General features: G+C 40.5%; 1 protein-coding gene across 1 annotated transcript in view; it reads left to right on the top strand.

Annotated features, from left to right (window-relative positions):
* The window catches only part of ULK4 (unc-51 like kinase 4), a 953,247-nt gene that overhangs the window by 414,588 nt on the left and 510,663 nt on the right, over nt 1-27,996 (top strand). Inside the window, exons 25-29 of the mRNA XM_063452087.1 lie at nt 2,672-2,723; nt 2,832-2,926; nt 10,326-10,377; nt 10,474-10,618; nt 26,979-27,071. Of these exons, the coding sequence (XP_063308157.1) occupies nt 2,672-2,723; nt 2,832-2,926; nt 10,326-10,377; nt 10,474-10,618; nt 26,979-27,071 (437 nt within the window). The remainder of the gene's footprint in view (nt 1-2,671; nt 2,724-2,831; nt 2,927-10,325; nt 10,378-10,473; nt 10,619-26,978; nt 27,072-27,996) is intronic.

Here is a 27,996-nt window from a genome sequence, read left to right on the forward strand (position 1 = left end):
AGGACCACTATGGGAGGGAGGGGGGGTATAAGGACCACTATGGGAGGGAGGGGGGGTATAAGGACCACTATGGGAGGGAGGGGGGTATAAGGACCACTATGGGAGGGAGGGGGGTATAAGGACCGCTATTGGAGGTGGGGGGGTATAAGGACCACTATGGGAGGGAGGGGGGTATAAGGACCACTATGGGAGGGGGGGGTATAAGGACCACTATGGGAGGGAGGGGGGTATAAGGACCGCTATGGGAGGGAGGGGGGGTATAAGGACCACTATGGGAGGGGGGGTATAAGGACCACTATGGGAGGGAGGGGGGTATAAGGACCGCTATGGGAGGGAGGGGGGGTATAAGGACCACTATGGGAGGGAGGGGGGTATAAGGACCACTATGGGAGGGGGGGTATAAGGACCACTATGGGAGGGAGGGGGGTATAAGGACCGCTATGGGAGGGAGGGGGGTATAAGGACCACTATGGGAGGGGGGGGGGTATAAGGACCACTATGGGAGGGAGGGGGGTATAAGGACCGCTATGGGAGGGAGGGGGGGGGTATAAGGACCACTATGGGAGGGAGGGGGGGGATAAGGACCACTATGGGAGGGAGGGGGGGGGATAAGGACCACTATGGGAGGGAGGGGGGGGATAAGGACCACTATGGGAGGGAGGGGGGATAAGGACCACTATGGGAGGGAGGGGGGTATAAGGACCACTATGGGAGGGAGGGGGGGGGGGATAAGGACCACTATGGGAGGGAGGGGGGGATAAGGACCACTATTGGAGGGAGGGGGGTATAAGGACCACTATGGGAGGGAGGGGGGGTATAAGGACCACTATGGGAGGGGGTGGGATAAGGACCACTAGGGGAGGGGTGAGTCAGGACCACTGGGGGGGGGGGGGTGAAGGAACACGGGGGTGGGGAGGTAAGGACCACTGAGGGAGGAGGAGGGGAAGTCAGGACATATGGGGGGGAGGGGGCGGCAAAATGTTTTTGGCCTACGGCGGCAAATATCCTTGCACCGGCCCTGCACACACTGCATTCACACACTGCATTCATGCACACACACACTGCACTCATACACACACGCTGCACTCATACACACACGCTGCACTCATACACACACACATACGCACACACTGCATTCATTATACACACACTGTAAATAAATATTCAATTAATATATTTTATTTAGACATTTACCAGTAGCTGCTGCATTTCCCACCCTAGTCTTATACTCGAGTCAATAAGTTTTCCCAGTTTTTTGGGATAAAATTAGGGGCCTCGACTTATATTCGGGTCGGCTTATACTCGAGTATATACGGTACCTTGCTGCTGGGGTGCTCTCAGACAATGCTACTTATTTAGATATTTACAACTTAATGAGACGTTACTTCCACATAGAACAACCAATTACATATGATCTCTGCTCAAGTTTTAATGCTTTATTTTTATTGCTTAGCCACCCTCATTCTAAAAGCACTTATACAATGATATACTAGTGACGCTTTATGTCCTGTTTCAATTGTAATGTATTAACCTAATACTGTTTTACCAACTACGTTGTATAGAAAATGTAACCTCGACATTATCTCGCTATACCAAAACATTTATTGTATTTGTAAACTTGTAAACCAATAAAAATTTATCAAATAAAAAAAAAATAATATAACTCTAGCAGCTAGGAGGGCAGTGGCGGCAGATTGGCTTAAGACGACCCCCCCACCGATTTCAGGAGTCATTAATAGAATCAGGGAAGTACACCTGATGGACAACCTGACAGCAAGTGTCAGGGGTACCCAAACCCGATTCCTGAAAACATGGGCTCCTTGGGAGGATATCCCTTTGGGTTAAACCGTCTGGTAGCCCTGGGGACCGCAGGGTAGACAAATAAACGGATAACGCTCCTCGTGACCCCTTCCCCCCCCCTCTCCCCTCTCTTTCTCTCGACTCTTTCTCCACCTTCTCTATTTATATCTGTATATAGGCAATTGTAGCCTCCTAGAGGGGGCTGTGAGCGGTACACCCCGAACACGACTTAAAGCACAGGAGGGCCTAAAGACTCTCCCACACGAAGCAAACCCGAGATATGCGGGCATTGACAGCCCAGAGGCGACCCGGTAGATACGGAGCACACTCCTACAGGGGGCACATACTCGTACAACAGACAGATCACACAGGTTACCATGGATAGATTATTTGAAAAGGCAGTGTTTACATGAAAATGCCTGAAGGGAGCTATTATACTCACCAGAACAACTACACTAAGCTGTAGTTGTTCTAGTGACTATAGTGTCCCTTTAAGAACATCTGGGGTGCCAAGGATAGCTGCTAATGGCTTTCTAATCAGTAGAAACTGGCAGTGTCATAACAGAATTAGTCAAGTTCCTCAAATATTTTTGAGTCAAGGAATTTGTTCTAAAATACATGTACAGCCAGAGATAAACTTCCAATAGAGGCTTCTGCGTTTTATTTCAATTGTATATTTCTTTAAAAACTTATTTACAGTTCTTTCACATTTCTCTCTAAACACAAAAAAAAAACAAAAAAAAAAAAACATAATTTATCATTGTATTTTAAGTCACAAACTGTCCTATTAAAATGTATATTTTCCAAAATATGTTATGTATGTCATGAATGTTGCCTTTTTTTTTTTTTTTTTTTTTTTTTTTTTAAACAGGCCCAAATTAAATGTGTGGACACTGGCGAGACTAATTTGGAAGGAGCAGTAGGTAAGTGCATCTCAGGGCAATCCGCAACATGAAAGAACTTCTAGAACAAAGGTTAATTGAGTCACTGAGAAGTACCAAAACACTACTTTTTTTTTTTTTTTTGACCAGGTCAAGCTGCATCAGATGAAATGATTAGGACAGCTCTATCAACGTTTGAAGCTGTAACACAGCATCCAGTTTTGTTGACACTTCACCACTCCCCAGTAAGTCTTGGCAGCCAATGAAGCAATATTACCGACTACTTGGCAGAATTCCTCTGGCTTCCAAGCAATCTGTAGCTTTTAGGGTCATGTTTACAACTATTTAGTTGTTCTAACAAGTATTATAAAGTTGCCATCCTACTTTTTAATTGCAACAAATCGGAAACACTGAGTGGTATGCAATTACTTCTCAATGATGTATAAGCAGTTATTGTCACTACTTAAAATTCTGAGTATACATGCCTAGTAATATTCTTTAATGACCACTGGAAAACTACAAAACACCTACAATAGCTTTAAATAAAAAGTTTACTAAACTAGGACTGTAATCATTCTTCATATGAATTTAATTAATAGGCAAACTGGCTAAGAGGGGCATGTTGCTTTGTGGGTATTTAAAGCATATTTAGTGATTTGTTTAATGTTTTAATTCTTTAGTTTTCCTTTTTAAACAGACATGACATGCATGGTAATGATAGGCAATTGGTCAAAATTCCAATGTTCTTCCACAATTTTGCATAACAGACTCAATTATAACATCAAGTAAAATATTTAGACTCTTTACTAGCCAAGGTTAAACTGAGCAAAATTATGAGATCAAAGTTTTGTTGAGCTATAATGAAAATCAATTGAGGAAGGCCTAAGAATAGATCATGCCCTTCCTGGGAAGAAACATAATATGGGTGATGTGGCAGTGAGCAGCATAGGGATGTGTTGTCAATTCCACCCTATGGAAGTAAAGTGGCATGGTAATGGTAATTGTGTTGTTGGCGATAGATCACCAATGTTCCTTGTGTTGTGATGGTGCCCTTACCAGTAAGCATTCAGGTGTGTTATGAGTGGCAGGGCAGAATTAAGGAAAGGAAACAGTCAAAGAGGATAATGGAACATATGGATACTTACAGCAGAGCTGTAGGGTTATGAAGAAGGGAAGGGGAAATGTGGGATAGTGCGCAAGTTTTGGTAGTGAAATAAGGTGCTTGTGATCCCCTCTCCAGAGGAAAAGAAGAGGGGAAGAGAAGAGACAATGAAAATTCACATTGCATTCTATATTGTAGAAGAGGCAGAATTGTGTGTGGTGAGGTGAATGTATATTAATTAGAAAGAGGTATCTCCATCTAACAAAGGATCCCAGAATTTGTGAAAGGTCTTAGGGTACTTTGTATTTCTGTTGTGAGTGTGTTCATGTCTAGGTTCTCCTGAATCTTTCCTAGTAGGGATCTTGGTGGTAGCCCAGGCTTGACTAATTGATCTGCGGGTGGATAATGCTGTTCTTGCTGCTTGCTTGTTCTGTGTCCTTGTGAAGGAGTCTAATGATTTGGAGAGCAACAGGGCCCAGGGTTCTAGCGGGTATGGTTTGTCAAAAACTTGAGAGAGTGTAGATGTGATTGTATTTCAAAGTGGTTTTAGCTTTGGAGATGTTCACCAGCAGTGAAGAAATGTGCCAATGTTCCCACATTGTTTACAACAATTTAATGAAAGGAGTTGCATGGTTACCAAACATCTGAATAGAATTTTATATGACTGCACCTTGTGTGTTGCACTGTTGGTGATAGTTGCTAAAGCCTCCCAAATATCAGAACTATCAGGTGGTCCCAGGTCCCTTTCCCATGCAGTTATGTAGGATAGTGATATCTAAGTGGAGTGTGTTGCTAGGGAGGTGCAGATGTCAGATATCTGAGCTTTTCTGGCTGAAGAGCGCATACACTCCCATTTAAAGGGGTTCAACTGGGATGTGCCTACTTGTTGTATGAGAGTTATGGATGCAAAACTGTGAAGCTGCATATAATGAAAATAATGAAATGTTGTGAGAGATGTGTGGTCTAGGATATCTGTGAAGTCTAGTACTTCCCATTATTGTAGAGATTCCTTAGTTTAGTGATGTCTCTGTCTTCAAATGTGCATAATTTCTGGGTGTGGATCCAGGCGGAATAGGTTGGGTGTAAAGGGAGAGAGAAAGGAAGAAAGATCACACATTTCTTTCAAGTGATCCCACAAATTTAGAAAATCCCCCTCCCCCACCATGTTCTCTTCACCCCTCTCCCTCCCTTAGTGGATGCCACACCCACATTCTCCTCACCTTCCCTCCCATGTTTTCCTTAAATCCTCTTCCCTTAGTGGACCCCCCCCCACATTCTCCTCACCCTCCCTCACATGTTCTCCCCAACCCCACCCCCCCACCCCCCTTAATGGACTCTTCCCCCTCCCCACGTTCACCTTAAATCATCTCCCTCCCTTAGTGGACTCTCCCCCCACCACCACTTTCTTCTTACCCTCCCACGTCCAGTTTTATACATGGGTTACTCCTTTTTTTTATACAGGGTTTTTGTTTCTTTTTCCCCTCTTTTTCATTCAATGTACCTCCCAATTCTTCGTAATCTGACACTCTCTCCCTTAAATATTTCTGTTAAAGAAAAGGGTGTTTACTATCAGTGTTAATGTTTGTCATTAACATAAACAGATATAATAATTTCTATGAACACCTTACTTACCCACTTGGTTGAAATATGACTCCCCCACTGGTTATATGACTGCACACTTGTTTAAAATGTATATTTAAAGACCCCAGGGGTACCAATGCCACCATTTAATTAGAGCCTAGTACAGAATTGTGAATTTATAAAAAAGAGGTTAATAGTACCCCAATGTTCACAATGTTATATTCTCAGTGATGCCAATCAATACAGAAAATAATAATAGAACAGCTTTCTTCTTGGCCAGAAGCCGTTATCTTAGCATATTTCCAGAAGCCAGGATTCATTGTGAGAGACTTATAGTTATTAGTCTGTCCTGTGGGATTTTTGTGGCCCCTTTCAATGCTTATGATAAATCTAAATTCCAATGTCATAAGAGTTCATTGAAAGAAAGAAATGTCAAGGATAGAGAACATTTTCTAATTTAAAAGTAGGCTTAACTGAACAAATAATAAGGTCATCACTAAATGTCAATATTCTGAAGCATAGCATAATTTTAAAAATCTATACGGTTTGTAAAACAATATATAAAAAAAAAAATAACATTCTAATGGGCTCAGCAATGAGCATCATAAAATACAATTCCGCAGGTGGGTCACCAGTTATACATTATACATCTGTTGGAGGGGTGAAGAGAAGAATTTTTCTATGAAATACCTGAATTTTGGGGGACATTGAAAGAGAAAGGGGGAGGGGGGGATTATGGTTAGGGAGTTACGGGATCGTATTTCAATTCAGAGAAGAATGGAGTCAAAATATACATAAATATAATTAAAGGGGAGGATCGGATTTTAATGGGGATATGGAAAAGTCACATAGACATTATGACAGGTTCTAAAACATACTGATCTCAAGCATAACCGAATATTGTGAGTAATTAAATTAGTGGGTGTTCTGTCTCTAGGGCAGAGAGCTAACCCTTCCTGCTCCATAAACTTTAGATACCATATTTCTTTGATCTCAAATTTATTAGAACAAGCCAGGTGAAACTACAAATGGTAGAACTAAACACAACGAAACAATGATCAATAATACAGGATAGGATAACAAGAACTCACTTGTTAAGCTCTCTAAGGGGTGATGGTTAGAGATGAGACGTACATGACCTGCTGCTTACTGTATCTTCCCAAAATGGAGGCTGATACACTTCCTGTACAAGTTCTGCCCATAATGCTGTGCTTTCTAACAACTTTATTTAAACTTACTATTCTAAATAACAAAGCACAAATGTAATGAATAAAGTCTGGAGGACAGAACAGTGGGTGACTTATACATCCACGTGGTCTGGTCTTAAGAATATGTTACCTTAGCACTAAAGGCATATTCTATTAGTAAACTAAATGTTAACAGTGTTCATTATGCTTTCTGATTCTGTTTCTTACACATTATTATTTCAATTTCCATCCCGTGTAAAGCAGTATATAGAACAACAGGGATATTCGGGATACGTCTGAAAGATCTATAATTGAAACATAAAAGTGTACATAGTGTAAATCTACATAGAGTGATTAGTAAGTGATCATGAAATGCACTCACGAGATGTAGATGAAAAGATCGCGTTTCAAAGGTGCCTCCCCCGGTAGTAATGGGGGGCTGATGCCTTTCTCCACTTGCTCCCGATAGTAGATGAGAAAAACAGGACTTCCAGGTGGTGGAAAAGATAAAACAATTTATTTGGGATGAAAGAAATCCCCCAGCAATAAAAATAGGAATACAGGCTTTAAAAAGAGGTCCTACGCGTTTCGTTCACCAATTGGAACTTCCTCAGGGACCAAATAAATTAAAATTACATGTAGAAATCACAAACATGAAAAAATACAGCCTACTCCCACCCTCCCACCAGTCCTGTTTTATAGGGCTAATCCCTGAGTTAATTGATAACCATCTGGGCGTTCTCCTTTATTTCCTCCCTCATTGGTGGAACAGTGGGTCCTCTCCAGCTGATTTCTTTCAGTGTTAGTTGAATTTCCCGGGTTCTGTACCGGCCGAAAACCGGAACCGGAAGTGAACTTTCACTTCCGCGTTCCACTGAGTCATGCGTTCCAGCAGTGGAATTCAAAGAGGTTAGGATATGTAGTAGTGTGGCCATCTAGTGGTCGCCAGAAGAACAGTCCCAGAGAATAGGATTTTTAAATAGATATGAATCTAACAAGAAAAAACATAATAACATCGGCAGCAAAAAGTGGAAAATAAATTTATGCAACATACATCGCTTATACACCTTGAAAATCAGTACAAAACACAATTCATATATAATTTGATATTAGAATATATAAATTTGAGAGAATGGTACTACATCTATGTAGATAATATTAACTAAAGTGCCCTATTTGTGCTCAAATATTTTTAGATTTTATTTGAGACTATTTAAAGTTATAAGAAGTTATAAGATATACAATTTGAATTTAAAGTTATAAGATATACAATTTGAATAATAATAAATGTGAATTTGGAAGGTGATGTTTATGGTATACACATCTACCCTCAAAAAACTCTTTGTACGTAAACATATATTAGTCCCAGTGAGACACCTTTAATTGGGAAATAAGAGGTGGTGGTGATAGTAAATATCTCCTTATCAAGGAAATATGTGTAAAATATGATGTCGGGGCTTAAATCAGATGCCCCCTAGGTATCAGTGCAAAGTTAATATAGGTATGATAAGAATAACCCAGAGATATACTATATGAAAAATATATTGAATGCATCTACCTTAAATGTGTCTTTCACATTGATAATATTATGGATTGGGGGAGATATAGACGGATATTGATCTATGAACCACAAAACCACTGTACTTTATAGGAAACAGATGAGATCTATGTCTACGTTCAATCCCATAGGTTCTAATGTTTGTAATTGATGAATCCAAAAGGTTTCCCTTTGGGATAAGTTCTTAATCCTATCGCCCCCACGCCAGTGGGGCATAACCCTCTCAATGCCCATACATCTAAACTGTTTCCATGAAAAGGAGGGGCATGTGCTGCAATGAGCAGAGACCGAATGGGTGGTTAACCCTTTCTTAATGTTATTCAAGTGTTCAAGAATACGAACTTTCAAAATTCTTGTGGTACGACCCACATACTGTCTGCCACACGGACACTGCAGTAAGTAAACCACAAAGTCCGTGTGGCAGCTGATGTCTGATTTGATGTGGTATATCCTCCCTTTTATATAACTGGAAAAGGTGTCAGATCTCACAATGGACACAGTTTTGCAAGCTTTGCATACATTACATCCCCTGCAGGATCCCGTATTGGTGTTGGTAAGGGAAGGTTTTGGTGTAAAGCAGTGCTAGCACCATACCATATTATGCAAATTACAGATTTACATACACAGCATGGTGGTGCTGATCATCTGATTAACAGAAGCAAGCTTCTTGTATGCTTATCTCCATTGCACACCTCATCCCAGTATACAATTCAAAAAGAAAGATGACAGTTTTGCTTAAAATACATAACTGACTATGTCATCTTGGTCCAGCTACCAGGATTTCTTAATAATTTTAAAATGTAAAAAATGTTCCAGAAAATTGTTTACTTGAAAATATGACTAGATCCCCATTAGGTATGTAAACTAAAAATAACATTGTGGCAAGTCTTGTTTTTCCATGCAGTTCAACTCAAAAGTAGACTATAATGTATAGGGAATAGCGACTGCCAAATGTCTTTTTGCCATTGGTATATGTAATATTCATCAGGTTCATTGTATACAACTGATTTTACGTATAAAATAGAACCGGCACAATTCTCCATACTGTGCACAGTATAGTTTTATCAAAGCAGTTGCTACCAAAGTATCCTGTTTGTGCTGTATTTTGTTGCATTCTGGTGTTCAGTCTTTTCCTAATTAATGCCTCAATTTAATATTTTTGGAAAAATGTTTCAAATTATTTATCTACAGTAGTGACCATAACTTTGTTTGGGATTGTTTAGTACGCAAATCATTTGAAAATTGTTTATAACAGATTGTGATAATTTGAAAATCTTATTCCAAATGTTTAAATTGGACCCTAAGTTGGTAAGTAAAGTATGAAATTCTAGAAATATATATGCTTGTCACACTCAAAAATAGTCCACTTCATTTCCCTGATGTTTTTGTAGTGTTTTATTGGTTTGTTGATATCGTGTTTCATTTTAAATCCAATTAATCACAGAACAATGGCCATCTAGTCACATTAACATGAAGACACTTAATACTCAATAAAATGATTGGTTAGGTGACAGAGCTGTTTTAGTTGTTTCTCATTCTCGTTGTCCGTTTATTAATGATGATTATGTGTATTGGATTATTGTGAGCCTGTCACCCAGATAATCTGTGACACATGTGCACCATAAAACTGATATAGGTATTCTGCCATTACTAGTTATCAAATGAATGCAAAAAAAAAAATGATTTTACATTGTCTGCAGTTTCATCAGCACAACCTCATAATCTAGCTGCTGGCTAAGCCATTCATTTGCATAGGGGATTGGCGTGATGTTAATGAAGTTGGACTATTAAATGCACTATGTATAATACATATATTTAATAGCAATTCTGCTAACACGTAATCAGCACATTGTTTTTCCCCTGGTTGATAAGCAAGTCTGAAATCATCTTATTGAAAAATATATTTTAAAAAAGCTATAACCTCCATGGATATGAATATTTTTCATCTGACTCACTGAATCCACTAATATTGTACGGCCTTCATTCACTGTTGAATGCATGTTGGATTATATTATAATTTAAATGATTAAGAAACAAATATAGCCAGATAAATTCAAAACAAAATCCCATCGTTGACATAGATATGTTTCTGCATGTACAGAAGATATATTTAATTAGAGACCAGGCCTATAGAACCCTCTAGTTTGTGGTGCAGTTGAGTACTATTTCTGTTTCTGCCATAATTCAATCCAGATCTTTTTCTTGCTCTGTTTTAGGTTGTGGATTGCATTCTCCCACCTTTAGTTTCATTGGTATGCAGCCAGAATGGTAAGCACAGCCACATCAAGTGAACATCTCTATGACTGTAACATTCTGTTTCAATTAAATTTCAGCATGGTAACATTCTTGGCACTTTGTCTTCAGGGGAATGGAGGTTCTTCAGCTTGCGGCTACTTGCAGAAACCACATCACTTCTTGTAAACCATGAAGCTGTGGCTGAGGGCAGAGTGAAAGTCCTTCAATCAAATAGTGCATTCATGTCCTTGGTCAGAAATGCATTACTTCCACTGTAAGTTCTCTAGTTGGTCTCGGATCTAAAAAGAAGCGTGATCTAGGAATGTAATGCCTTTTTTTATGTTTTAAAACTCAGAGCTCCACATTGATAGAGTAGGTTGACAACTTAAATTAAATATTTAAACATTTTTTATATGTTACAACCATAAAGAAAATCTTGATTTCAAAATATAAAATATAATCTTTATGGCTCCCCTACATCATGCAGTGCCCTCCCCAATTGAAATTGCAGTGGGAACTCTGAGTTTCCCTTCACAAGCTACAGCAGCACTGTCAGTTCCACCACTGATTACTACTTGCCTGATGGGCCCTTCGGACCAGTGTTTGATCAGATAAGTATACTTAGCAGATTTCTATACGGACGTCACTTCCGGTGCACCTGCGTCCCCGGAAGTGATGCTAGATCAGCTGCGCGCTTGCTGATCTCCGGGTATAGAATTCTATCCCCCAACATTGGAGGTGGCACACATGCATGAAGCGCCTCCATCAGAATTCTATACCCCGAGATGTGCATGCGTGCAGCTGATCTCACGTCACTTCTGGTGACGAGGGTGCACCGGAAATGATGTCCGTATAGAAATCTGGTAAGTACACGGGGGTGGGTGGTCCTTCAGTCTGTGTGTGTTGTGGGGATCAATCTGTGTCTGTGTGTGTGTGTGTGACCTGGTGTCTGGGATTTTTCAAGCCCTGTGTATGTATATTTATGTGTGCGTATATATAACTTCTAATAAAGAAAACTTTTTAACGTCAAAAGACTGTGAGTGTAATGGAGTGTGGTCCCCAGCTGAATTTGTACGTGTGTGTGTGTGTGTGTTTATATATATATATATATATATGAGAGTTAATACATTTCTAGGCACAAATACACACACCAGTCAAGCCATAAGACTTGCTTTTCCCACAGAAATCTCACTTTAACAGTGCTCTCATTAGTGCAAGGATTCTGGGTAGTCATATGCAAATGAGCTCAGCAAAAAAACAACAACACGTTTGCCTCATAATTCCACTTCATGCATGGATTCCTTGGAGTATGTGTCTGCTGTATACAACAGTTTTGAAACACAACTCAGGAAGAGGAGCAAAGCCAGTGAACCACTCATGGACATCTATTTCGTTGTTAATGCAACTCATCAGCATGAGGTTGGTTACTGGCTTGCTATGGAGGCTTGATGTTACTTGTAAAGTACCTACCAAGAGAGTTGTGGTGGGGAAAAAAGTGTGGATGAAAACCCCTTCCACCTGAAGTAAGTGAATAGTAAATACATTGATAAACACAAATACACACACCAGTTAAGCCATAAGATGTTTTCCCACATATGTCTCACTTTAACAGTGCTCTCACTTTTTTTAGCCATAAGTCCGGTGGGGATCTGCGTAGGGCCCTATGTTGTTGTCTTCATAGTTGTCGAGCGGTGCTACGCAGGCATGGATGACGTATAGGGGTTGAACCTTTGGTGACACTCAGCTTGAGTGGGCAAACAGTATGGGGTGGTGTAGTTTCGGTATTTGCTGTGCCCGGTGGGGGCCTTCTCGGCCTCTCCTCGCTATGCCTCCAATCTCCCTCTGCAGACTGAGAAGTGGGTGACACTCCCTGCATCTGTTCTTCCAGCTTCGCCCAGAATTGATCAAAGAGTGCCTCCAACCTCAATGAGTGAGTTAAGCATGTTTCGCTGGTCGGTTTTGGCGCCAAGCCCCACATAGCTGGTGTATGTTTGTTGGCCATCTTGCCATGTGATTATGCCCCACTTCTGAGTTAGGGTGCCACAAGCTGGTTAGAGCTGTAGGTCTGTAACCAACTGGCCCAGCAGAGATCAGGATGACACCCCCGGTCCAAAAGAGGGGAAGCAGCGCCCAGACAATGTCCGGCAAGCTTTCAAATTGAGAGATTGGCTACATCTCTCACTTCGGAACAGTCAACAGGCAGCAGAGTGTGCTAGGACCCAGTAGGTGCCCTCAAGAGCCGAGATAGTCGGTACAGGATGGTGCCCAGGTTCACTCCCTTTAGCAAGAGCAAGAATGGTAGATTTTTATCAGATTTTAGCTGGAATCACAAACCGACCCGAGGAGCTCCCTTAGTCTGCGTCCTGCTTGCTTGGCAGCTTGGCCCCGTCCCCCAGTACTTTGTATACTGATAGAATAAACAATATGTTTATTCTATTAATATACAAAGTACTATGTGTAGACCTAGGCTTTTCCATAATCTTATGCGTGTATGCTTATATATGTGACTGTGCATTTATATTTGTGTATATGAGTTCATGTGCATGAATGTATATGTGTTTGTGTGTATGTATATGTGTTTATGTGTATGTATGTGTGTGTGTGTGCATGTGTATATAAAATAAAAATACAGAATCCTGCGCACTCGCTTATTCACTAAACAATGATTTCAAATCTTAGAGATTGTAATAGTTTTATTTAAAAAACACCTCACCTAGGCAAAAAATAATGGGGGTTTATTTACATTATATGATCATATATTGCATAAGCCTGCCACATCGTCAATGTACCCCATTCTTGGCAATATATGGTCATATAATGTAACTAAACCCCCATTATTTTTTGCCTAGGTGAGGTGTTTTTTAAAATAAAACTACGACAATCTCTAAGATTTGAAATCATTGTTTAGTGAGTAAGCGAGTGTGCTGGATTCTGTATTTTGTATATATATATATATATATATATATATATATATATATATATATTATTATTATTATATTATTTATAGAGCGCCGTCAAATTCTGCAGCGCTTTACAATGGGTGGACGAACAGACATGTAGTTGTAACCAGACAAGTTGGACACACAGGAACAGAGGGGTTGAGGGCCCTGCTCAATGAGCTTACATGCTAGAGGGAGTGGGGTAAAATGACACAAAAGGTAAGGATAGTATTAGACTAGTGACAGTTGCAGAAGAGGAATCAGTTGGGAGCTATTAAGAGTTTAATTGATACGCTTTTATGAAGAAGTGGGTTTTTAATGATTTTTTGAAGGAGTGGAGACTGGGTGAGCATCTAACAGAGGAGGGAAGCGAGTTCCACAGGAACGGTGCAGCCCTCGAGAAGTCTTGAAGGCGAGCATCAGAGGTGGGAGTACGGACAGAAGATAGACGTAAGTCTTCAGCAGATCGTAAGGGCCTAGACGGGACATACTTGTGTATAAGGGAGGATAGATAGGTGGGAGCAGCATTATGTAGACATTTGAAAGCAAGAACCAGAATTTTAAATTGAGCTCTATATTTTATAGGAAGCCAATGTAGGGACTGACAGAAGGGTGAGGCATGGGAGATGGGGGCGGACAGGAAGATGAGCCTCGCCGCCGCATTCATTATGGACTGTAACGGCGCAAGTTGGGAGCATGTAAGACCACTGAGAAACGGATTACAGTAGTCAAGGCGAGAAAGTACAGTGGAAAGGACCAACACCTTAGTCGCATCTGGCGTTAAGTAGGGGCGGATGCGCGCAATGTTTTTGAGATGGAAATGACAGGATTTGGCGATAGAGTGAACATGAGGCTTGGAGGAGGGGTCGGAGTCAAAGAAAACACCTAGGCAACGAGCCTGCGTGGTGGAGCTGATGGTAGCACCATTGACTTGGAGGGAGACAGACACAGGAGTAACAACACTTGAGGGAGGAAAGACCAGAATTTCAGTTTTGGTCAAGTTTAGTTTAAGGAAGTGGGCAGCCATCCAGTTAGAAACAGCAGAGTGGCAGTCAGAGACACTAGTCAAGAGGGACGGGGAGCGATCAGGAGAGGGCAGGTAGATTTGCGTGTCATCTGCATAGAAATTATATTGGAAGCCAAAGGAGCTAATGAGTTTACCAAGGGAGGCAGTATAGATGGAGAACAGTAGGGGACCAATGACTGAACCTTGAGGGACACCAACAGAGAGGAGTTGAGGAGAAGAAGCAGAGAAAGAAACACTGAAAGAGCGCTGGGAGAGGTAGGAGGAGCACCAGGAGAGAGCAATAGCTTGTAGACCGATATTGCTAAGGATGCTAAGAGCCGCAGACAGGTCAAGGAGAATTAGGATAGAGTAGTGGCCACAAGATTTTGCAGCGAGTAGATCATTGGATACTTTGGTCAGTGCTGTTTCCACAGAGTGCTTAGCGCGGAAACCAGACTGAAGCGGGTCTAACAGAGGGTTTGATTCAAGGAAGTCTGTCAATCTTGCATACACAATTCTTTCAAGGATCTTGGATGCAAAAGGCAGTAGCGAGATAGGACGATAGTTGGATGGGGAGTTGGGGTCAAGATTGGGCTTCTTTAGAATTGGGGTTACAGTTGCATGTTTGAAGGGCGATGGAAATATACCAGAGGAGAGAGAGAGAGATTTAGATTTTTAGTGAGAGGTGGAGAAAGAGAAGAAGACAGAGTACGGATGAGATGCGAGGGAATTGGATCTAGGGAGCAGGTGGTGGGCCGGGAGGACTGGAGCAGAGCAGAAACCTCTTCCAATGTAGCGGGTGCGAATGAACATAGAACAGCAGAGGGAGTGAAGTTAGGGGAAGTATTGCAAGGGGGAGGAGAAAGATGAGAGATCTCTTCTCTGATTGTAGAGATTTTGTCAGTGAAGTGAGTTGCAAAGTCTGAGGCAGTCAAGTTAGTAGGTGGAGGAGGTACAGCATATATGTAATTTGTAAGTGTGTATACATATATTTGGGCATTTGGTTGTATTTATATGTACTTGTGTGTATGTATTTGTGTATATTTGTACATATACATGACTTGTGTATATGTATATGCACATGTGTGTGTCTGTGTATGCTGGGTATAGGCCTTCATGTATTACAAGATACAAATATTATGTTATTTTAATCTACATATACATATATTCGTGTACACACACACACACACACACCACCTCCTCCCCCCCCCCCCCCTACTGAGTTACAGAACCCCTACCTTTTCTTTTCAGTATTGTTCATGAACTGCAGTTACTAACAGAAGTTCAGAAAGATTACAGGGACACTATAGTCACCCAGACCACTTCAGCTCAATGAAGTGGTCTGGGTGTCAGGTCCCTCTAGGGTGTCTGAGAAACTGCTGTTTACATCTGGGGTTAAGCCAGCCTCTAGTGGCTGTCTTCCGGACAGTTACTAGAGGCGCATCGGCAATGATTGAGGCATATCATGCCTCAATTACGCAGAGCCAGGGCCGGACTGGCCCACCGGGATACCAGGAAATTTCCCGGTGGGCCGCATTAAGCTGGGGCCGGGCTGACAGCCCTGATGATCATTATGATAAATTCTCCCCTCGGACTGTGCCAGCCTTTCAGTCCGAGGGGAGGGAGGAGCTGGGGGCTGGTGTAGCTGGCAGCGGCCGCAGGGAGACCTGGCAGTCTTCCTGCACAGTCTAAAACAATGTTGGTTGCATGCCCCGCCCCCAAACAGAAGTCCCACCTCCTGCCCACAAGCTCCACCCCCACGCACGGTGCTGGAAAGCTGCCCACCGGACCAAGAGGAAACTAAAGGTATTTACTTTTTTACAGCCCCCCCCTACCCACCTCACAGCCCCCCTACTCACTATACAGCCCCCCTACTCACTATACAGCCCCTACTCACTATACAGCCCCCCTACCCTCTATACAGCACCTCTACCCACCTCACAGTCTTCCTACCCACCATACAGCCCCTCTACCCACTCACAGTTCCCCTACCCACCTCAGAGTCCCCCCACCCACCTCACAGCCCCTCTACCCACTCACAGTTCCCCTACCCACCTCACAGTCCCCCCACCCAGCTTGCAGGTTACATACCCACCTCACAGTCCCCCCATCCACCTCACAGTCCCCCATCCCCACCATATTACATATATATATATATTATGTATTACATGTGACAATACATGGCGTAGTTACTTATGGGGCTGGCATTGATTTTTTCCAGTCCGGCCCTGTGCAGAGCGTCCATACGGACACTTTGAATGCGCGCGCGGCTATGCCGCGCATGCGCATTTGGCGCCGCTGACGTCGGCGGGGGATGAGAGGTAAGGGAGCCTGGCGGGGGAAAAAGGTGAGTAGCTGAAAGGGGACCCTGAGGGTGGGGGCACCCTTAGGTTACTATAGTGTCAGGAAAACCAAGCGGTTTTCCTGACACACTAGTGTCTCTTTAACTGCTTGTTACAATATTGGAAAGGCCAGGACACTGAAACATTACTGTTTTCATACATTTTGTACAGTAATAAAAGTGCACTAGTTGTTGTTTTGTCTAACTTTTTGTTATACTTCCTGGATTATCTATTCAGTTTATTTTTTTGGTTTTTTTAAATTTCATTAATGCATTTATTGTTAAAAAGTTCTTGTTATTTATTTTACTAATCTTGCCTATAAATTGTAAAAGTGCATATGTGTTCCATTTCTGTAGATGTATTAGCTTAGAATTTTGCTGAACACTGTAGCATTTGGATTGGAAGTTTTAACTTATGTAAAATATTTACTAATTTCCATATTATATTGCCCATACCATTTTAATAAATTGTACCTTTTTCTGAAGGTTCTTGAAATTGCTTTTGCTTTGAATTATACTAACCTCCTGAATTCCCCCCCATGTATAATAGAACACATATATTTGTTCCTTAAAGAACTGTACACAATACGTGCTCAGCTTTAATCCAAAGTACAACTGCTAATATATTTATTTTTTAAGGCAAGAAACTATTTTATTATTCATGCTGTAACCTTGTAGAAATATCAAAAAGTAAATCTATACAAATGGACCATGCAATGACATAATTGAATGATTTTTCACAAACAATCAGAATATACATTTATCTTCCTTTCAGTTTTATGTGTTTTTTTTATTTATTTTTTCATTTTATTTTCTTCTCTTTTATGCAGAGAAAATAAACCTTGATGGTCAATTACATTTCATAGTTTTGTAGGTTTACAGTGGAATGCAACAAATTCATGTTGTTATAGTAACCTTTCCAGCACCATAACCATCATGGCGTACCGTGCTAGTTATGGTGCCACAAGTTGCCTTGCCTTGCCTTTCCCCCCACCCCACTAGTGTAAGCAGTCAAACTGTTTTCTAATGGTTTGTGTTCTTACCTGTGGTCCATCAGGCACCACTTCCTCCACCATAAAACCACATGCTGTGCCAATCCACATCTCTTCACAGAAATACATTGAATCAATGCATCTCTATGAGGAACCTTCAGCGCCTCCATGCAAAGCGTGGAGACCCTGCATGTCAATCCTGCAAATTCGATGCTCCCTTGATAAAGGCATTTTGCCGAAACGTTGGGGGTCTATTGGTTGACTCTTGTCCTTCTTCTCCCTAGGTCTGGTATATGGTTATGTTTGTGGTTACTTTTATGTGATTAATTTCTTTTTTGGGGGGGTTTCCGAACCTGGCATCTCATATAACCATTTAGTACTCTTATATGTAATTATTTATGTATTATGTAGTCTGCTTACATGCTACTCAAGAATCTATTTTTATTACATTGTACTGGGCATTTACTGTCCTTTCTATGCATTGATACTGTGTATGAGAGCTTATTATTTTGACCCATGTAATAAACTTTTTTTTCATATACTCATGGGGTTGTGCTCCTTGTTTATGCAATATATGTAATTATTTTGTCCTTTTTGGAATACGGCCTTATACGAGTGAGCACCCAAGATTAGTTGTTATTTTCTGTTCTTTATTAGTTTATTAGAGTGTGCCTACCTGTTTTAATTGTGATTAATCCTGCAAATTGTGATAGCCAGTAGAGGTGTTCCTAAGCACTAATGTAAACACTGCATTTTGTATAAGGTACAAATACAAATGGATAAAACAAAAATCCTAAAATCTGATGGTGCTACAATCACCTTTGTGGGCCACACCACCACAAATAAAACAAGTGATAAGATAAAATACAAATGATGGTGAGAGCACTCGAAATAAATAAATAACTATACCCAAATTTCAGTCAGTCAATCTAAAAGAATAAACCAGAAAGAGAGACATAGGGTAATATAGTTAAAATAAAATAATTTAACATCAGGTGTTGGTCTCACTCACATATATAGAGCCACTATGTAAGCTGGCTCAAACTTCAAGCCTTGAACAAATGGAAAGAAGGACTCCTTGCAGGAACTCCAATGCAATCTGTATCTGGTACCTCCAAATTCATTCAGGACGCAGAATGTAGGGGGTTACACCAAAATTTATTGTGGAAATAATAAATAAAACAGAATAAAATATATATGATAAAAAGTCCCACATAAAGAAAGTCCAAACTCTCTCCAATCACTCTACGCGTTTCAGCTCTCACCTTCGTCAGGAGTGTTTTTTTTGTTGCAAGGCTTGTTCTTTTATTCGTACTTTTGGTGCGCTTTTCCACTACCGATCTTCCGCTTCCGGTTTCGGCGTGGGCATCATGACGTCAGCCCGCGTCTTAGCGTCCCGACGCATTCACTTCCGGTTTAGTCTATGTAGTTCCGGAACGGGCATCGGGACGTCCAGGGATGACGTCAAATGCCACCCACAATAACTCATATCATTATAAACTATTCAATACCAAAAAACTTTATAAAAATAATCCTATTCATTCAATAAAAGACAATATATACTTAAAAATACACCTGTAAAATTACATCATATCATATAATCCAGAAACCTAAATATTAAGAGAAGAAAAAATATAAAAAGTTTATAGGGATAAAAATATAAAATAATATAAATATTATTATGAATCATACCAGTATTGTATATAAAATTTGATTCAAATATTAATAAATAAATAAATAGAAATGTGGAAAAACACGGGGACACACAGGGGGAAAAGAAATCATCATTAAATAAATGAATTAATTTCAAAATCAGCATTTAATCCCTGTGGAGCTGATGTGTCAAGCTCAAACATCCATCTCATTTCTGTTAAACCCAAAGTGCGATCTTGATCTCCACCTCTCTGAATTTTATGAATACCCATAAATTCAATGCCTCTGGGATCCCCATTGTGTACCTCTAAAAAATTTTGGATACACTATGGTTAATAAACTTTCTTTGAATATTATAAATGTGTTCCCTAATCCTTGTTTTCAGAGGGCGTGAAGTCTTACCTACATATTGATAGCCACACTGGCAAGTCAACATGTAGATTACATCCTTTGTTGAACACGTAATAAAGGGACGTATTGGATATTCTTTTTTTGTTACAAACGAAGTAAATTTTTCTACTTTCTTTCTACTGTTAGAAAAGTACATAAGGATATTAATAACCCTCCTGGAAGACCAATCGTGTCTGGGATTGGGTCACTTTTATCTTCTTTATCCCAGTATATTGATCAATTTTTACAGAAAATAGTTATAAAATGTCCAGCGTATCTAAAGGATACCATGAGTTTATTACAAATTTTAGAGGATTTTGAATGGAGTGAGGATTTTATTATGGCCACATGCAACGTAAGCAGCCTATATACAATAATCCAACATGATCAAGGCTGCGAAGCCGTTCGTTTTTTATTTTAAAACGTTTGGAGAAATGGAAGAAGTTCAATTGGAATTTCTAATCAAAGGAATCCTTTTTATCTTGTCAAATAACTTTTTTTGGTTTAAAGATAGTTTTTATCTTCAGGTGAAGGGTACCAGATTTGCCCCAAGTTATGCTAACCTGTTTGTCTTTTTGGGAAGAACAAGGTATCTTCTCCAGAGAGAATATTGGGGCAAATCTGGTTCTCTATAGATGGTATATAGACAATATTTTTATTATCTGGAGAGGAAGTAAAGAAAGTTTAGAGGATTTTATTTTGTCTCTTAATCAGAATCTATTTAATATTAACTTATCTTATGCAATTAGTACTAAACAAATTATTTTTTTAGATTTAACAATCTATATAGAAGATAATAAGGTTAAAAGTAAAACTTTTTTTAAGAAGGTTGATGTTAATAGTTTTATAGATTTAAAAAGCTGTAATTTTAAACCATGGCTTAGCAGTATACCAAAAGGCCAGTTTTTAAGATTAAAACGAGACTGTACTGATGATAAGGAATATCTAAACCAAACTGATGTTTTAAAATGTAAATTTGTTGAAAAAGGATATGATAGAGATGAATTGGAGGAAATGAAAAAGGAGATTGGGGAAAAAGATAGACGGCTCCTGTTACAATATAAAACCAAAAAAGTAAATGGGGAAGAAGGAGAAATAATTCCCCTATTTTTTTATTTTAGTTCTAACAATTATGCACTAAAGAAAAGGATTAATAGACATTGGCATATATTGCAAGAAGATTTGGAGATACTCCCGTTTTTAGATTCTAAACCTAAGTTTGTTTTTAGAGGAGAGAGAAATTTTAAACCGATTTTAACTACAAGTGTTTTAGATAAAGAAAAAGCTGGAGGTAATTTTTTACAAGGCAGTAAAGGGTTTTATTATTGTGGTAATTGTAGGGGATGTAGTTTTAGATCTAACAGTAAAAAGAAAGTAGATACATTTACTTTGTTTGTAACAAAAAAGAATATCCAATACGTCCCTTTATGACGTGTTCAACAAAGGATGTAATCTACATGTTGACTTGCCAGTGTGGATATCAATATGTAGGTAAGACTTCACGCCCTCTGAAAACAAGGATTAGGGAACACATTTATAATATTCAAAGAAAGTTTATTAACCATAGTGTATCCAAGCATTTATTAGAGGTACACAATGGGGATCCCAGAGGCATTGAATTTATGGGTATTCATAAAATTCTAATTCACTGGAGAGGTGGAGATAAAGATCGCACTTTGGGTTTAACAGAAATGAGGTGGATGTTTGAGCTTGACACATTAGCTCCACAGGGATTAAATGTTGATTTTGAAATTAATTCATTTATTTAATGATGATTTATTTTCCCCCTGTGTGTCCCTGTGTTTTTCCACATTTCTAACCCTTTTTCCCTTATATATTATCGTGTCTTTTTTATATATTATTTATTTATTAATATTTGTATCAAATTGTATATACAATACTGGTATGATTCATAATAATATTTATATTCTTTTATATTTTTCTCCCTATAAACTTTGTATACCTTTCTTCTCTTAATATTTAGGTTTCTGGATTATATTATATGATGTAATTTTACAGGTGTATTTTTTAAGTATATATTGTCTTTTATTGAATGAATAGGATTATTTTTATAAAGTTTTTTGGTATTGAATAGTTTATAATGATATGAGTTATTGTGGGTGCGTTTGACGTCATCCCTAGACTGAACCGGAAGTGAATGTGTCGGGACGCAAGGACGCGGGCTGACATCATGACACCCACACCAAAACCGGAAGCGGAAGATCGGCAGTGGTAGCTAAAAGCGCGCCAAAAGTACGAATAAAAGAACAAGCCTTGCAACAAAAAAACACTCCTGACGAAGGCGAGAGCTGAAACGCGTAGAGTGATTGGAGAGAGTTTGAACTTTCTTTATGTGGGACTTTTTATCATATATATTTTATTCTGTTTTATTTATTATTTCCACAATAAATTTTGGTGTAACCCCCTACATTCTGCGTCCTGAATAAATTTGGAGGTACCAGATACAGATTGCATTGGAGTTCCTGCAAGAAGTCCTTCTTTCTATTTGTTCAAGGCTTGAAGTTTGAGCCAGCTTACATAGTGGCTCTATATATGTGAGTGAGACCAACACCTGATGTTAAATTATTTTATTTTAACTATATTACCCCATGTCTCTCTTTCTGGTTTATTCTTTTAGATTGACTGACTGAAATTTGGGTATAGTTATTTATTTTTTTCGAGTGCTCTCACCATCATTTGTATTTTATCTTATCACTGCATTTTGTATGAAAAGGCAGTGTTTACACTTAAAAAGCCTGCAGGGACAGTTAGGAGAAACCAGAATTACATTAAGCTGTGTGTGAAAAAGAGTGTGAAAGAGTTTTTCACTTTTTCACATTAAGCTGTAGTTGTTCTGGTGACTATAGTATCCTTTTAAGGATTGGGGCTGTGACAAACTCCCCTTTCCAAGTGAGTTTGCCACAAGCTCCTGGAGGAGCCTGCTTTCCAGCCTCATGCCCACAGACTATGGACCCTGTAAAATGTGATGTAAAAGTCTCCATTCGTGTATTTGGGCTATAACATTTGGGAACTGAACAGCCGCACAAACAGGAGACCACCCTGGAGCTTGTTAAGCCTAATTGGAACTTTGTAGCAATTTCCACCGCGGTATTCTCAGTGTTCGTCTGGGTGGCCGCATTTTCTATGAACGACCACGAGGTGGTGGCCATCTTGTTCGCAGTTTGGTTGTTGAGTTCATGGAACTATTTTCGGACACTGAAACTCCCGAACACAGCTGTACTTCCATGATCGTCTGTGTTTTCGGTTCTACAACACTTAGAAAGACACTGATCGGTTGAAACGTTCCCACGAACAAGGGAAATAAGCTCCAGGTAAGAACATTGTCTATGTTCGGTAGTTTGTTCGTTTTTTATACTACCGAACTAGACCAACCACAATCCCTGATTCTCTGGAACTGTTTTGAGCATGGGACCATGCGTGCAGTCAGTCAAATTATGACTTCCAGGAAATACCTGAACCCATGAACCGATCTGGATGATTTTTGGATATGTTGGTCACCCAGATCTAGGCTATCAGGGGTTGTAGTGGGTTTTATGTAATTATAAGGTATTTTTGGGGTGTTTGGGAAATGTGTGGGGTTTTTTTTTGTACCTGGAGATAATTGAGTTTAATACAGTGCTTGACTCAATTATCTCTCAGGCACAGGGGAGGGATTATCTTGTTTTGTATGGGAGTGTCCTGGACCTGAGAGCCAATATAATTGTGTGTATGTTTTTACTGTAGTCTACTCTCAGGTCCAGGCGGGAGTGACCCTTGCATGGGGACCTGCATATAGGGTCAGTTGTGGCTGCCAATAAACAGATTCTAGCTTGTACTCACAGAACTATGTGTCATCTGGTTACTGGGGGGGGAAAGGGCTACTCTTTAATCACTGTTCCAGTGTGGAGGATTCAACTGGGAAAGTCCTTGTAAGAACTAGCGCTCCCAGGACTGAGTGTCGTCAGGACTGAGCTGCCAGAACTGGGGGTGTCTAGAGCGAATTTCCAATTCGGCTCCAGGAGGGAGCGGTTCCATGACCCTAGTCAAGCCATGGTGACTGTGGACAGAAATGCTCTGGTTTGTCCCCTGTTCCAGCTAGGAAGCTGTCCTTGGCTGAGGTACCCAGCCATGGGTACAAGGAGCTCCGTTACAGGGGCAATTGTACAAGTTCTGGCTAAAACAAAACCTAGAATTTGAGCTATATGTCTGTTCACTAATAATTTTCTTCTTGCATATTAAGTTTACCCACACTTTTTATTATTTTATTCAGGAGAATAAAAGGGCTTGTTTTAATTACAAATGAAATATTTATGTTAGGGAAACTGTATGTATACAAAACAATCTACAAAACGAAGTGTGAGAAATTAAGAAATGTGGTTATGCTTGGCATTCGAACTGTGAAAGGTTTAATGCTGTTAGCTTTTACTGCAATAAATCACACACATGAATGCAGTAATGTCCCACGAGTACAACAACGCCTCCCATGTAGAGGTTTCATGATGTTTTGGAAAGTTGTAGGGTCAAATAAAAAGTTTTGCCCATTTCAGTTTGAGAGATTGGTTTGTTAGGCCTACGTTGCCTTTAAAACTTGATGGCATCCCAGGAATAAAAATTACCCCCATCATGGGATACCATTATCAAAAGTATACAACACATGATATTCAAAATGGGGTGTGCCCAGTTTTTTTTTTTTTTTTAGCCACTTAGTCAAAAACCCTGGCCAAAGTTAGTATTCATGTTTGTTTGTTTTTCCACGTTTTTATTTTATTTTATATTTTTCACACGAAAACTGCACTTTCAATGATGATATTGTGCTTAAACATTTTTGCTGTTTTAAAACACTTATATTTGCGTTAAAGTACAACAGTACTTCCCATGTACAGGTCTTATGGGGGTTTGGAAAATTGCAGACTCAAATATAGGCCTTGCAAATTAAATTCTCTGGACTTTCGGCCTGGGTTTTCAGGCCGGTCTCTCTTCCATTGTACTTCTATGTGCAGGGTGACATAATTTCCTGATGATCTGCAGATTGCACTAATGGACTTGGGTATGTATAGAGAATTTCAATTTGAGTTAGTGTGCACAGGCGTTCAAGAACAGCCAGGCGTACAGTGTAAATTATAAAATAAGAACTATTGCACTTTTTTAAAGAAAACACCAATTTATTTAGTTTAACATTTAGCAAGACACTGAGTTGAGCAAAAATTGTTCATTCAGGAATGAGGGAACACTGCAATGATAAATTATCGATGCAGTAAGCATTTAAGAAGTCCTGATTATGTGACAGCGGAAACAAATCTATAGGTAATGTATAGATCAGTTTTTTTTTTTTTTTTAGTTCTTTATTTTTCTAGTGCAGAAGCTTCGAACAATCGCTTGTGAGGTACCCCAAAGGCAATCCTCCAGCGCATTATAAAACATTTAAACATAGAGGTACAGGATTGATCTTGCATATTTTTATAAGGTTGAGTTATGCGGTATCCGGTATCGATTGTCATTACTTAGGCATATTCATAACATAAAATAAACTATAATAAACTAAAATTATGTCGCTTAACTTTCTGCTCATGGAATAAAAGTAAGATGCTGTGTTCAGTGTAATGGTAACTATACCAGCAAACTAGTGTAGTTAATTCCGTTTTGTGAGTCGCTTAATTGGGTCATGAATCAAACTTCAACATAACTTTTAGTACAGGCTAGGCAAATTATGAGGTGAATATAACATTAAAGGACACTGGACACGTAAAGTGTAAAACATGCTTAATAACAATCAAGGAACATAATCCACTTGCCTGACTTGCCTGACTGTAGCTAATGAGTATGTGTCTAACTGTGTGGATTCGCCAGATATGTAAAGGCTAGTTAATGCCTCGATAGATGCATACATGTTTAGGCTGTGCAACAGAATAAAGTCAAGCTATATATGGTTAGCATGGGTAACATTTCTATAAAACTGTGGAGACACATGTGCACTTTAGAGTGAGTTATGTAGGGGGATAACAGCATGCAGTGTAAGCTTCAATAACCTATAGACGTGTAAATGTGATGCAATCTTTAGCTTAAGGAGTGTGTCCAAGTTAATTCTTGAGCCTAGGCTAGCAGGTAACTTAAGTGTCCCAGGAGATGTGCGGCAGGGTCCTCCTTGGTAACATGGACGTGGCAGTGTGGTAGCTCAGCCGATGCCCGCCCTGGAGGCCATGCATGCGTGCATGGTGGGACTTTCTGGGCGTTGGTGTTGTGTGCACTGCCCGTGGGAGCCAATGTATTCCTTGTCACTTCCAGGTAGGAACACGATCCCCTCTGTGGGCCGCGGCATGTGTCTACTCACAGCTTGCTGGTATACGGTTGACTCCGTAGAGGATAGCCGTCTGTCGTGTAGGGCTCCCTGTCTTGGGTCAGGCGAGGTGCTTATGTGTGGGGCCAGCGTGGCGCTCCTTTTTCCGCTTGTGTGGGGACGGGTGTTAGTGCCCGCGTGCCCGGTAGTTGCTTCCCGCTTTGCAGGTTGTTTGCCCTTTCCCCGCCAAGTAGCTGTTTTGGGGGTCCGCGGTAGCGTTCTGTAATGGCGGCGCCTGGTGGCAGGGCGGATCCACGCGGCCACCGCTTTCATCGCTTGATGTTGTGTTGCTCCTCGGTTGCGTAGTATTGCCCAGAAGCGTTCACAAAGTTGGTCCATGGTTGCTGTGGGCTGAGGCTGTGACTGGATGCTTGTTCCCTTTAGCTGGGGCCTGCGTTGGACCGCCACCTTGGCTGTGCTGTAACAGTGCCAAACCCTTGAAGGCCCTGTGGCCCTGCAGGCCATCCTTGGGTGTGCTTAGCGTGGCTGGGGAGGACTGGGATGACCCCCGCCGGTCCAAGGGGGCGGGGGGGTGTTCGCCAGGTTGTTCCTGGGCCGGGGAGAGTGGCCGTCTCGCCCCGACTCTGAGTACTGTAGGCCGCGATCAGCGTTTAACGCTTCTTCCCCCGACGGGCGCCGGGTTTGCGGTAGTCGCTTCTATGGTGCACCCCCAGCATGGGTAGTGCACCCTAAGATGTCTGCAGGTTGGGTAATCTCCTCTTTATCGGCAGATTTGTGCCCGCCGGGCAGGAGCTCACTCGCCCCGCGTCTACTCCGCTTGGTGGTCAAGCTCCGCCCCTATAGATCAGTTTTTAAGAGTACTTTATAATGAAAATGTATATTGTTGTGCACTATACTTCGGAAATTGCTGATATAGTAAATTAGAACTGTAAATCGATGACCATAGTCCCAGCAAATTACTTAATTTCACTTGTAAATACTGTACTGTAAATGCTTTCCATTTCTTCTCTTGCTCAAGGTATGACAAAATCCTTATGGAACCAGATCCAGTCCCGGTATATGCCTTAAAACTATTGGTCCCACTGACAGAATACAGTCCAGCTTTTATCAGGTAATTATATAATGCAAATATAACTTCATAAAAGGTGTGTGTATGTCTTTCTTCAGGCCCTTGAGTCGGTTCTATGATATTCAAGCTAAAATATACGTTTCTTGAATCCACTGAAATAACTTTCTCTGGCTTTTGAAATAATTCTGCTTTATTATTTAGTGAGTAGCAAATACATGTCAACGTTTCATGAGGCCTCTGTGAAGAGTTAGAAATATATATTGCCTATTATTGTTGGCCTCCAGGGAAGAATTAATATATCCCATCTAGAAGTAGTAACCTCTGTTTACACAAAGCGCTATCCAACTCCTATCCTCCCACCCACTCAGCTCTCTTCTTCCTTTATAACTTGCATTTCCAGAATGGCATTGTGGCGGAACCAACCTCGCCACTGTGCATTGGAGGAGCCTGGTTGCCTGCCTGCTGCCTTTTGACTATGGACCGGCATTTAAATACTTTATTTTCCTATGCAGAAAGGTCTATTCATGTATTTCTGCCCTGGCGTTCGGTAGATTCTCGGATTTACTGAATTAACTAATTTAACCCAGATAGCTATGCCATGGAGCCTATTCGTGTAATAAAAGACTTTGGCTCCATGGCAATTGAACTGTATGTGTGTCGTCTGAGCGCCAATCAGTAATAATGTGCGCTCAGACCTAAGCTATCTGGGGATATGTTACATGTCTGTATTTTATGTAATAAATGTAACTTTGTGTATTTTACTGTCTTTTTACTGCCATGTGCTTAATGGAGTTTTGCCTCTGTCCTTGGAGATAATTGGATTACTTCCCAATTATCTCCAGGATAGAAGACTCCGTGGAACTGGTTTTGGGCAGAAAAGCCATGCTTCATTTGGTCAAATAGGACTTTCCCTTAACTTTTTAACCCCTGAACCGATTGCCCTGATTTTTGAGTATCTGTATATTTC

The sequence above is a fragment of the Pelobates fuscus genome, chromosome 4, assembly GCF_036172605.1.
Source record: "Pelobates fuscus isolate aPelFus1 chromosome 4, aPelFus1.pri, whole genome shotgun sequence".
In the NCBI taxonomy this organism is placed as follows: Eukaryota; Metazoa; Chordata; class Amphibia; order Anura; family Pelobatidae; genus Pelobates; species Pelobates fuscus.